General features: G+C 45.7%; 1 protein-coding gene across 2 annotated transcripts; it reads right to left on the reverse strand.

The window, feature by feature from the left end:
* Nucleotides 1-4464: 4464 nt before the first annotated feature.
* SSTR1 (somatostatin receptor 1) lies at nt 4465-9241 on the reverse strand. 2 transcript variants are annotated; one of them, XM_067737258.1, is made up of 2 exons: nt 8815-9239; nt 4465-8037 (listed from the first exon to the last, which is right to left on the reverse strand). In XM_067737258.1, the coding sequence occupies exon 2, from the start codon at nt 7968-7970 to the stop codon at nt 6906-6908; it is 1065 nt and encodes a 354-aa protein (XP_067593359.1). In that variant the 5' UTR covers nt 7971-8037; nt 8815-9239; the 3' UTR covers nt 4465-6905. The 2 variants fall into 2 exon arrangements, with proteins under 2 accessions (XP_067593359.1, XP_067593356.1); XM_067737255.1 differs by having other exon boundaries at nt 4465-9241.
* Nucleotides 9242-13322: the final 4081 nt, after the last annotated feature.

The following is a 13322-nucleotide window of genomic DNA, read 5'->3' on the forward strand; positions in this document are numbered from 1 at the left end:
GGCATACCCAGCAGGGTGCATGGGAGGTGAGAGACACATGGAGGGATGCCTCCCAACAAATACATGATCTCAGACAGTCTAATTAGGGAGAATCATTTTTACTATTTCCCCTGAAATTTGAACCTGGAAAAATGTCATGTTTCAGTTTTCTGCAGCTGTCTGTAATTACACAGGAGTAGCCAATCTGAAAATAGAGCCAAGATTGAGAAAGTCAGAGATGAGAAAAGGAGACTGAAAAAAAAAAAGATCGTACCGAGTTATAGATCAAGTACACTGTGAAGCCAGATCTTCCTCGAGAATGTTCAGTTATGTGAGCTAATTAGGTTTTCATTCATTCACAACTAAAAGAGTTCTGACTGGCTTGGCGCTTGACATGCATCAGCTCATCATAATAGCCCTATAATGAAGGTATTATTACCCTGATCTAACAGATGAATGTGCGTCATGGAGATTACCTCGCCCAGTATCACCTAATGAAGAAAGCAGAGCCAGTCAGCTGATGGCTGACTCCATGCTCTTAACAGTTAAATCGCTACTTCTCAAACTTTAAAGTACTTGAGAAATACCAAGGCTCACCCCAGACCTAATGAATCAAAATCTCTAAGGTGGAGCATAGAGAACATACATGTTTTAAGTTCTTGGGTGATTCTGATGCAGGGCTATAGACCACTTGTTAAGAAATGTTTGCCTTAGAAACATGTAATTTCAAGGATACTGCTGCCTGACCTTCTGATACTATGTCCTTATTAAAAAGCTTTGCTTCTGGAAAATAACACCTGAAGCCTAGTCAGTGATGTAAACTACAGATCAAAAGAAATTCTGAGAAAAGCTCTATTGGAAGAAGTGGGAAAAGTCAGAAAACAAAGAGTCCCAGGCTGGGGGGAGGAGAGTTAGGAAATGGGAACTTAAAAGGGAAAGGAGGTGGGGGGCAGAGGTCTGAAGTTCTGTTTCACCAATTATCACCTAAGAAATCCCTTTTTGCTTAATTACATTGTGTGTGTTTAAGTTCAGATTCCACACCGAGTTTTATATAGGGAGACTTGAGGGGCTTTTGAAATAGACGTGCAGACATCTGGTTGAGTTTGCTAGTTACAGTGGCTCATTGGACATGAAGGAGAATGTTTAATTTAATTATTGACTTTGAATAGACATTTTGCCACTGCTAATAATATTAGCTAGATTAATGAATTGTTCGAGGGTTATAGAGACAAAGAACACTATTGAGAGTTACTGTTCATCAATATTTGGACAGCCTTTCCTAGAAGAGTCACACAAGTCACATGTGTTATTGTAAAATATTTTTGTGCTTGCCTATCTTGTCTCAGATTTCTCTCTCTCTCTCTTTAAATTTAAATGAAGTATTCGTTGTCTTTTGATACAGGTACTATTATTGTGAAAGTCAGAACTTTTTCTGTACATGCTATCCTACAGCATCTCCATAATAAGTCTTCCTCCAAATGGAGTCTGATACATAGTAAATCTTTCTTAAATTTTTAAAGCTGGGAGCACTGGAGGTCTGTGGTCTGTCTGGTCCCGGCATGTAGGTGCTGAGGAGGGGCGTAGAGTTGAATTCCACTGCAGATATAGTACATTAGCTGATGGCCACATCTCATTTCATTTTATACATCTTGTCCACTCAAAACTGAAGACTTGAATCAGTGTGGCTTAAAGAGGTACTTATTTTTAGAGTCTTAAGCTCATTATTATTCCAAAGAATTTTAGAAGCATGCCTGTAGTCTCCGCCTTAAATAAGTATAATATTTCCAGCTTTAGGCCAAGAAGATTGCATTTGATATATGTTTTGACAATAGTTAGGTTTATCATCAAAGTGAACATTTTACCAAAGGGCTTTTAGATAAAATTATATCTCCTTTTTAGATGATGCTTTTCTCTGCCCAACAGTTTGACAAGCAGGTGTTTTGATATTTTAGTTTGAACTGGTTGCTTCTGTTCACAAGCTGTGTCATCATTGCAGGAGCACCTTCCTTTTCCTTATGGGTGAAATCAGAAGCTGGATGTATCTGCTCATCCCTAAGGCAGTTCTTTCAGGAGCACACTCAATACAGTACCCTGTCTCCAGATATTCAGCAAAGCAGTAAATAATCACTTATAACATTATATGGGCACCTGCCTCCATCTTGGGAAACTATGTAACAATGTTGAACCTCTCTGCCTTCTTTTAACACCAACAAATGAAATGTGTTAAATGAAAAGCAAGATATCCGTCTGAATATGTGGAAGAGGTTCTCATGGGCTCAGAGGTGTATGATGCAGCAAGACAGCAGCACAGACTTTACAATACCTTGTTTTTAAAGCACACACTACTGTAACAATTATGCAACTGTCTATGAATCATTATAGTTAAGGACCTAACCTCTCTGATGTGGCATGCTAGAATGGAGAAGGGAATGAGTGAGATTTGCAAGACATAACCCTACTACCAAAGTGCTTTTTAGAAGATTGATATAAATACAACATCTCTATTATTTGTTTAAAATATGTTGGGAATATATCACTATTTTTAAAAATGTATCTTCCATAATATTTTCCAGGAGAACTCCTTGCCTTTTTCCTCATGCCCAAACCATACATTCAGCATTTTTCAATGGTCAGTGTTAACTGGATGAAGCGTCAAAGATTTTCAAACGTGATCCTTTCTTGGGCCATTCTTGGGGGGAGAAGATGACCTCAGAAATTCCACTCTGAGAACACAGAGGTCCCCAGTAAGAGAGAGAGCAAGGACATTAAACTGATACATTTTACCTTCCTCCATAAATGTTTCATTGCTGTCTCTCACCCCGAGGTGAGGCTCATCGCCTTAGCGTAAGAGAGAGCTTGTTTCCAACTTCTAGGCAGTGCAGAAAGGCTTGGAAATCAGGTGAGGCAGGGGGGATAGGGGTTGCCTAGAGATTTCTAAATTCTTTTTTTCCTGCCTTCACACATTAAAGGCTAAGACTAAAGGACTCAAGTCCTATGCTTTTCCTCTAGTGTAACACGGATGCAGGGTATGTGGAATGTTTTTCATGAGTGAGGTTGACAAAGGTAAGGAGAGGGGCAAAAGACCTGAGACAGAGCCACAGAAAAAGTTATCAGCCAGAAGAGTTCCTGAGGGTCACCAGTCCAGAGCTACCCTAGACCCCCTGTGGTCACGGAGCCAAGAGGCTCACCACAGGGCTGCCTGCTGCCAGGTCACTGCTTTCAGAGGCAGGGGTAGACCCCAGGCTGGTGGGCCGTATGAGAACCCCCAGAAGACTCTGAGAGGGTTGCGGCGCACAGGAGCTGTGGCGCAGCGCTCACCAAGCTGAGAAGTCAGATCACAGGCTCCAGAAGCTGCTGATTTCAACAAACTGCAACCAGGAATCATCCAGGTGACAAATGACCTGTTTCCAGAGAGCCAAGGGCAGACAGAGCTGCTTTTCCAAGGACCCCACCTCGTCCCTTCCTCCATTGGGACACAAAGTCTCTCCCAATATTCACTCTAAAGCCATTTTAGAGATGATAAAATGGGAAAGGGAGGCCAGCCGAGAGACAGTTGAAATTTTCTGAAAATGGCTATTTAAATTATGAGCTCAGTTGGATGTTTGAACATTAATTTTTCCTCCCAGCTAACCAGTTGGAAGGGGCTTGGAATTATGTTCAGATTAGTTAAAACCAAAAGAACAAAATGTTTTCTCTGCACATCAAAGTTATGAGTTCAATTTGCCACCTTGCTATAGCTTTTAAAAGTAATAAAAACAAGTCCAGCTGAGATAATGTACAGAACTATAAAGCCTACAGTTACAAGGCATTTGAAGGTATTTGAAGGCCACAGTCCCCCCACCCTGCTTCTGGAATCACTGCTTGGAAAATACTCCTTTCTCCTTATTTTGCTGTGAAAATAAAATCACTCTAAAAAAAATAAGGTCTGTTAAAAAAAAAAAAAAAACTCCTTTAGTACCTTCTTAAATTCTTCCAGGGATAGAAATGGCCATCATTGAACAAAGCATAAAATATGTCTTTCTTCTTTTATGTTGAAATCTGATTTTTATATTCCCTTTACCTATTGTCCTCTGAAACATCTTTAGGTGATCACTTTTTTTTTTCCTTCCATTACCTTTCCCTGGGATGTAAATTAGCAATTACTTAGCTCCCACAACAAAGTCTGAGGTCATAAATGAGGGCAGACAGTAATTTAATCTGTGAGAGACTGTGATATCATCTAGTTAGTTTGGTAACAACAGCAAACCATAGAGTACTTCCTATTCATAGTGACTCAGTTTTTTTTTTCTTTTTTTTTTCTCTCTCTTTGAACTAACAGATTTTCTTTACCAGAAAAAATCAAATTATAACTTCAATCTTGGTAAAAATTCCAAAGCTAATCGAAATCTTTCTTCTTAAAATCTATGAAAGAGCAACCAAGCCAATCTGTGTGTGTTTTAAGTAATCTGTTGAAACAGGAAAGTTCCGATGGCAAAGTCAGACAACTTGCAGCAACATAATACATTTGTTTATTTAGTTAATATTACAGTGGTAACAGGTTAAGAGCACTAGATCTGTGTCCTCAAAAGAGGATAGTGATCAAGATTTTTATTTGTAAATTTCACTGTTCTTAACTATTAAAAATCTATTTTCCAAAGGAGTAATAATATGCATTATTTTTAAATGACAGATCTAAACTTTCAAATTTATGACCCAAAGCATATTTGTTCATTAAACAAAACAGTAGGGACATTTTAACTATTGGTTGCTGCTTTCAGGAAAGCACAATGTTCTTGAAGCAAGTATACACAAAACATATTTTTCCATGGTGATTTCAACCATTGTGTATCATGTCAGTGAGTGAACCTGAGAACCCCAGATGTTGAGAACTCTCCGATTGTTGCAATACACTCTGGTTTACTTAAACAATCAACCAACAAACATGTATTTAGTGCCTACTATGTACAAGCCAGCATCCTAAAGCAATACAGGAAACACAAAGAAATAAAATTATTGGTTCTTGCCCTGCTCAGGCTTCCAATGAAGTGGTCAGATTAAACACAGACACAAATTACTCTACTTTCAATGTCTTCAAAAGAAGCGATGATGTTAACTAGATCGTATGTTAGAATCACCTATGCTGGAACCGAGAGGAAGCAGGGACATAGGCAGGGGCATCCTCGGCACCGATTAAAGTCTGTCTGAATCAGATTTCGGAGTTCTAAGTCTGAGGGCTGCTTGAACCCTCGTATCTGAAAGTGTTCTAGCCAGTCTCACACCTGCCACTGTGAGTGACTGTATTTGGCAGTTGTCTCACGTACTCATGATAAGGGAGCAAGATAAATAAATATATATATATAGTATGTGAGTATATTATGATTTGAATACAGTATATATTATTTGAATATAGTATATATTCAAATCATATGTAGGGTGATGTTGAAAGCTAGGAGTTCGGGACTTTCCACTCTGCATGGGAGAAGGCTAACCCACGTTATTTATTTATTATAAGACAAACAAGAGACTACATAAGAAAAGTACGGAAAACTCTCCAAACTTCACTGAACACAAGCAAAAATAGAAAGGCTAGAGGAAAGGATAAGAAAAGAGGGCCTAGCACAGAGAGGCTTGGACGGGACCCTGGGGAGAGAGCCTTCCCCACTGCTACCTCCGCGCCCGCCCCATCGCTAGTGTCCCGAAGAAGAGGCCCTGGGCTAGGCAAGTGGAGAAAAGGAAAGCAGAGACACATTTTTTTCAAACACCACAAATAAATAAATAAATATGTTAAGCAAGAAAATAACCTATTAGGCACCGCTTGAAAGGCAGCAGCCCTCAGGGGTCGGGCAGGCCGCACCCTCTACCTGCAGGTGGCGGCGACGCGGTCGGGATCGGCCGAGACTGGGAAGACGTCACCTGAGGTCCCGGCCCGGTGCCTGTCGTTACTCTTGGATGTGCACCTCCAGAAGCTTGGGTGAAGGAGAAAGCCTAGTGGAGCTGCAGCCAAGCTCCCGGGCGGCCCCCGGGGAAAGTGCGCCCTGTCCTTCCTGGCCTAATGCAGACCAGCGCCCCGGGAGTGCCTAGCTCTTGGTCTTTGAAACTAAAAGAGCCGTTTGTAAGCCGGGCGGGAGGGGGGCTTCCATTACAAGCCCTCCTCCCCCACCAAAGCCCGGAATCTTTTAAAAACCCCTAGTCGCTTGTTCTCAGCTCCTTTTTGCTCCAAAGTGGGCTTTGGATAAGGACTGCGGGATGCCTGGGGTTCGAAGCGCGGGACCGATTTTACTAAGCACCTGGCTCCGCTCTGGGTGGAGTGGGAGGGGCGGAGGGGCTCGGCGAAGCGCGCACCTTCCTTTCACCCGAGGGTGGGAGAAAAGACCAGCTGCCGAGATCCTTCTCAAGACTGACTTCCTTTGAAGTAGGGCTGCAGAAAGGGAGAGTGGTGGTTCTCGAGACTCCGCTAGAGGCATCAAGCAGAATCTGGCGAGCGAGGGGCCCTGCAAGGCGCGGCTGAGGGCCAGCTGGGTTTTCCCGAGGGAAACCCGTGGCGGTAACCGTGGCTCAGCTTAAACAGAAACGACGGCTGGCGGGGCTGAGGGTCAGGCTCAGCTGGCCACGTTAATAAGTTCACGATCTGCACCGGTAGGACGGGGCGTAAAGAAAGACCGAAATTGCCAAGGGAGGGGCGAAGAGGGATGCAGAAGTGCAATCGCAGGGGCGGAAGAAGCGAAAGAGGAGAAGGGGGCCCGCTAGTCTTCCCAGTTTATAAGCAAAGCGTCCAATTCCACCTTTGTCGCGCGCCTTTCCCGGGTCTCCACCAGAAGCACACAGTGTCCTAGCCCCACTTTCCCCATTGCACCCTGACTCCTGGGATACTTTCACCTCTCGCACCCGGCCTTCCTTTCTCCTCATCCTCCCCTTCTCTTGGTACAAAGCCCCTGCTTGGCCCGGGCTCAGAGAGTAGTGATCCGGGACGTGCAGGTGCCATTACGGAAGACGCCGCCGGACTCCAGGTTCTCAGGCTGGAAGTCCTCCACACTGTAGGCGCGGCTCTTGAGGGCCGTGGCGTAGTAGTCGACTGGCTCCTCGGCGGCGTTGTCCATCCAGCTGAGGCAAAGGATGCGCTGGAAAGAGCGCTTGAAGTTGTCTGAAAGGAAGCCATAGAGGATGGGGTTGGCGCAGCTGTTGGCATAGCCGAGGATGACCGACAGCTGGCTCACCGTGGCGTCGTCCTGCTCTGCGAACACGTTGACTAGCTGCACCACATAGAAAGGCATCCAGCAGATGACAAACACCATCACCACCATCATCACCATCAGGGTGATCTTGCGCTCTGAGCGCTTGCGCTGTTGCCAGCCGGCCTTGAGGGCCACCATGCGCATTTTGGCGATGATGAGCACGTAACACAGGCAGATGGCCCCGACGGGCAGCAGAAAGCCCATGAGAAAAGTGTACAATACGAAGCCCACCAGCCAGCGCTGGGCGGGCTCGGGCATGAGCATGTTGCAGGCCACCGTGCCGTCACTGTTGGCCGCCGTGCGCGAGAAGACCACGATGGGCAGAATGACGAGCAGCGATAGCACCCACACGCCCAGATTCACCACCTTGGCCACGGTGGGCCGGCGGTAGCGTGCTGCCTTGATAGGGTGCACCACGGCCACGTAGCGGTCCACGCTAAGCACAGTAAGACAGTAAATGCTGGTGAACATGTTGACTGCGTCCACGCTGAGCACGAGGCGGCAGAGCAGCGCGCCGAAGGGCCAGTGGCGAAGCAACGTGGAGGTGACCAAGAAGGGCACGCTGAGCATGAGCAGCTCATCGGCGATGGCCAGGTTGAGGATGTAGATGTTGGTGGCCGTCTTCATCTTGGCGTAGCGCAGGATCACGTAGATGACCATGGAGTTCCCACACAGCCCCACCAGGCACACCACGGAGTAGATGAAAGAGATGAGGATAGCGCTGCCCTGGCCCTCGCTCAAGGTCCCGTTCTGGGATGCATTTCGCCCCGGCTCCTCCATCCCGTCTGCAGCTCCGGCCCCGGGGCCCCTGCTGCCGCCGCCTTCGCCACAGCTGCCTGGGCTGGGGCTAGGAGAGGAGGGAGAGGAGGCGGTGCCATTGGGGAACAACATGGGGGCCGATGGGGCTGCCAGGGCTGGGGAGTTCTACTGGCGCCCCCGCCGCTTGCGCTGTCACTTGGCACCCCGGCCGTCCGCCCGCAGCTCACAGCCGCTGGGCGCCTGGGGTAAGCGCTCAGAGACTGCAGGGAGCGCGGCTCCACCGGCGCCGGCGAAGCGCATCGCCCAGCGGCTGCCTGCGCGCAGCCGCTCGCCGCTCCAGGGCACCTGGGCACACGCGAACGTGCCGGGAGACTAGGGCCCCGCGCGGCACAGCCATTAACTGCCGCGGCTGTGGGCTGGTGAATGATTAATAGGCACCACCCGCGCGTCAGCAGCTACGAAAATGGGGGGGGGCGGAGAAAGAGAGGGAGGTAGGCGATATAGGTGGCTTATCACCCCTCGCCCAATTTTTTCCTTCCCAGTTTTGAGCTCCGATCGACTAGAGCAGCTGCTTCTGGGGTTCCCCTGCAGCACACCCATCCCCTTCAGGGGGACCTGGGGAGTTTCTCCGCTTTCATGAAGGGTGGATGGGAAACAAAGGTGGAGATTCTGTCCCATCTCACCCTGCTTCTATCCAAAGCAAAGACTGAAGCAGACCCTAGGCACGGATGTCTGGAGTTCATCTCCGTTTCCCTCAGTTGCTGCCCCACCCTGGGGGACCCACTCCCGTCCAGTCGTCCGGGACCCCAAACTCCCCCCCCCCCCCGCCTGCTCTGCTCCTGAGAACCGCTGCGGAAGTCCTTACCCAGGGCACGCTACCTCCAGACCGACGCGTAGATGGCCCGTGCAAAGTGCCTGTGAGGTCTGGTAGCGCGGTGACGTTCTTCGTGCGGTCCCACTCCTTTCCTTGGGCGGGACCCCAGCACAGGCGCCCACTCAGATTTACTCTGAAGAGTCGCGGAAACTGACCCTACGCCGCGAACATTACAAGGAAGAAGGACAGCAACTGTGCGTTAGGGACTCCTGCGTTACAACCCCGCAGGCGGCTCTTCGAGGGAGGGAGTGTTCGGAGGCCTGAGAAAATCATCGCGAATCTCTTAATACAGCTTGTAGTGCCCAGAGCCCACTGCGTCTCCCAGAGGAAAATCGACTTTAGAAAGGAGGACGCGCGCCTGGGGGCACAGAAGGAGCCCGAGGCTCCCCCCGCCTCCCCCTCCCCGCCCCCTCCCCTCCCAAACGTGCCAGGCGCGGTATTGGAAATCCATCTAGGTGTTCGCTGGGTATAGATACGGCTGCGCCGCTTGGAAAGGCTCCGCCCGCATCCCTGATGTACTTTGTACCCGGGAGAATTGGTGGGCCCCGGGGGAGGAGAGGGTATAGGCCTGGGAGAGCAGGGATGCCAGTCGGGACCGGCAGGTGATCAGACCTGTCACCAACTCCAGGAACATCAGGAAGACCTTCGAGTCTCTCTGTGAAATACTTAAGATTGCATTTTTCTGAGGCCCCTGGATGTGTGCCAGGTGCCTAAACTTTTAAGACACAAAAATCAATGTAGGCATGCCTAAAGCTCACTGACTTCATTTAGGAACTGAACAGTTACTGTGTTTAAAAAAAAAAAAGTTCAATTATCATGGTTTTTAAGGATCTCTAGGACTTTCCACCATCCCCAGTCTGGGCTCCCTTTGGCTTTCCAATCCTTCCAGTCCAAAGAAGAATCACTCCATCCAGCTCCCCAATTCTTTTCAAGATCCCTTCAAGTCTTTGTCTGAACCGTGCAGGTTCCCAGGAAGACTGACCTTCAGCAGCCTAGTGCTGCGGGGCCTCTTTCAAGCCTAAGCTTTGTGTCAGTTTTTGTTAGTTCTTCCTCTCAGCCAGGCGGCACCCACTGTGCTGTGAGTCTCAGCTTCCCTCTCATCAGTACAGTTTACACTAAGAAGACGCAAACCTAAACAGAAACTAAATTCCTCATCGAGGATATTTGTACCAGACAGTCCAGAATGCAGAAATGGATGCAGAAATTGGAAGGAAAAAAAAAGTAAAATTTCTATTTCCCCCTTGCTTTATCTGGGTATCATTTGCATGTATGTGCTTTAGTTCTCAAAACTAAGTGCTCCTCAAAGCAAAAGAATAACTTTTGTAGTGTGTTGATTATGGCAATCAGAGATAAAAGAAAAGATGACAGACTGTCACAGGAATGTGTGCAATGGACACTGAATTATTAATGAGAAATGTGCTGGGAAGAAATCTGAAATTTCCTAAGACCCAAGCTGCTTAACCCATTGCTTTATCTCAACAAATTACTTTAAGTAGGATGTGGAATTCGTGGTTAGTTGTATTTCATTTTCCTTAAAAAATACAGTGCATATGGAGAATAAAAAAAAAGAATGTTCATCAGGTTTTTTAAAAACCGGCTTCTTTTTCCCCAGCAGAGCTTTTAACAAGCCAAACCTCGTAATGATTTAAATGCCTCTTTGCCAGTCACTGACTAAGGACACCTGGCTATTCCTCAGGGGGGTGACATTTCAACAGTCATCATCTAGATGCCTTGGCTTTGATCATGGTTGCTCCAGGGGGAGTGGGTGATGGGAGCCAGTAAAGCACAGCTCTGTTGTTCAGGATCTCATATGTTTATTTTGCAGCTCATTTTAGGGAAATCTCCTCTCAATTTACCGGTAGCCTCATATACAAAAGAAGAAAACTTAAGACCTGATGTGAGCATGCTTTTTTGTTTCTTTGTGAAGTGGTTTCTATGATGAATTTTTAATCCATGAAAAGAGACTGACAATAAGATGTTACTTTACATCCACTAGGGTGGCTATAATAATTTTTTTTAAGGAAAAGAAAGATAACAAATGTTGAGCATATGGAGAAATTAGAACCCTTATATGTTGCTGGTGGGCATAAAAAATGATGCAGCAACTTTAGAATATTTGATGATTCCTCAAAAAGTTAAACAGAATCGCCATATGACCCAGCAATTCCACTCCTAGGTATTTACTCCCCAAAACCAAAATAGGTATTTGAACGAAACATTGTCCATGAATCTTCACAACAGGACTATTCATAGTAGCCAAAGAGATCAACAATCCAAATATCCATCAACTGATGAATGGATAAACAAGATGTGGTCTATCTTTTTATGATCCATCCATAAAAAGGAAGGAAGTTTCAAAACGCACTACAACATAGACAAACCCTGAACATTACACAGAGTGAAGGAAGCCAGACACAAAAGTCACATATTGCATGATTCCATTTATATGAAACATCCGGAGCAGCCGAATCCATAGAGACAGAGCAGCTCAGAGGTTGGTAGGGGTTGAGGGGGAGAGGGAATGGGAAATGAGTGCTTCATGGGTATGGGGTTTTTGGGGGGGTTTATGAAAATTTCTGGAATTAGATAGTGGTAGTGGTTGCACAATGCTGTGAATGTACTAAAAGCCACTGAATTGTACACTTCGAAATGGTTAAGATTATGAATTTCATGTCATGTGAATTTCCCTTCAATAAAAAGGGAGATTGAGATGGCTAGGAGCCATGCAGTGGTATCAAATCTTTTCAGCCATGTATTTCTTAACATTGCATCTGTGAACTAATGCATGAACAAAGGAAAACAACCAAGAAAAAGGCAGCATGTTTCTGGGCTAAACAACATATGATTGGAGTTGCAGCTGTTTTAAAATTATATTAAGGGCAGGAGCTCAGTTAGGAATCTGCCTTCCTCTCAGACTTCAATTTAATATAAGCATTTCTTAAAGAGACAAGAACGCTAATGTAGTTAATTATGTATCTAAAGCCTTGAAAAGCTTAAAACGAGCTTGTTTTCTCCAAGACTGTTAGCTGTCCCTCATTTCTCTCTTCTTCTGTTACTATCTTTCCTATGCCTCTATGATCTGAATATTTCTCCATATGAGAGAAGAAAGAAGATGGCTTTCAAGAAGGGGAGAATGAAAGTCCTAATTTAGGAAGCTGCAGATTCTTAGGCAGACTGATTTTCTTCCCCCACCTCAATTCTCTCCTACAAGCTACACTCCCCTGTGCTATCATGTACCAGGTGTACACTTTGATTACTGTGTTTATCACACTGTGCTGTGATTTGTGTGTGTGTGTGTACTTGTCTGTCCTCACTTCTAAATCTGTAAGCTTGTCCAGAACAGGGGCTATATTTTATTTATCTTTATACCCACAACACCTAGCACAGAACCTGGAAAATTGCGCAATGCCTCCTCGTTCTATTTTCCTAAGGCACCCCATGGATAGTACCTTCTTTTTTCTAACCCATAAAATTTAGGCACAAAGAAATGAACTTTGGGCCTCTTGCAAGAAGAGCTTTGATATCTGTGTAATATCACCATCTGTAATAATTCCGTATACATTTCAATCTTCTGAATAATTTCAATCTGCATATCCTATATCAACAGTGGTCACGCCGATGACTCATTCATTGATCATTCCTGGTCTTAAATTTACTGGCAGAGAAAGGGCTCTGGAAAATGGGTAGTACATACTTTAGTAGCTAATGATAGTTATTTACTAGTATCATGCAGTGTGAAAACCATTATACGTGGAAGATCATTTCTTTCTCACTGCAGCCCTATGTCCCAGTTGGTTTGGTGAAATAGTAATTAACAGGAACTCAAACTCTGCTTCTGTCAAAATCATTACTAATGTGTTTTTTTCCAGTTGGATCCTATGGTGATCCTCAAATGAGCTCCTTTAATCCAGGTCAGTGGTAAAGGGCTGGCTGGGGCCAGGAATTAAAGGGAACGCTTCCTGGAACATACTCTGCACTGGCATCATCAGAGTTGTGTTTACACACACCTGTCTTGGAAGATGGGACCAAACTGGCTATGAGGGGTGGGCACCGCTCAGCAATATGACCCACAGCAGAGGTATAGGTCACTCAAGGGCCATCTGTCATTAAGTAGTTAACATGATGACAGCCTAATAAGAAAGTCACCAGAGTGCAAAGGTAGCTATAGGGCTAAGGAACAATCCTGGACCTCATTTCCCAATGATGCCCCATCGCTTCACAAGAGCCCTGATGGCGTGTGGTTCAGTTCATCACCAATCTCAGCAAACCCGCCCTAGCTCACTGATTTTCCTATTGCCTCTCTGTGAAACAGCAGGACAGCGTCTTTTTTTGTGTGTTTTCAAAAAACACACATGGTGCAACAACTCCCATTTATCTCTATGGATTCTCTACTACTAAATGATATTTCTGAGAACAAGAATTCAACACATACAGAAAAGTTTTCACTATTATTGATGGATAAATAAAAATAAAACAAAAGCAGCCACACGTTACCTGTA

This window comes from Pseudorca crassidens, chromosome 1 (genome assembly GCF_039906515.1).
Source record: "Pseudorca crassidens isolate mPseCra1 chromosome 1, mPseCra1.hap1, whole genome shotgun sequence".
NCBI classification, from domain to species: domain Eukaryota; kingdom Metazoa; phylum Chordata; class Mammalia; order Artiodactyla; family Delphinidae; genus Pseudorca; species Pseudorca crassidens.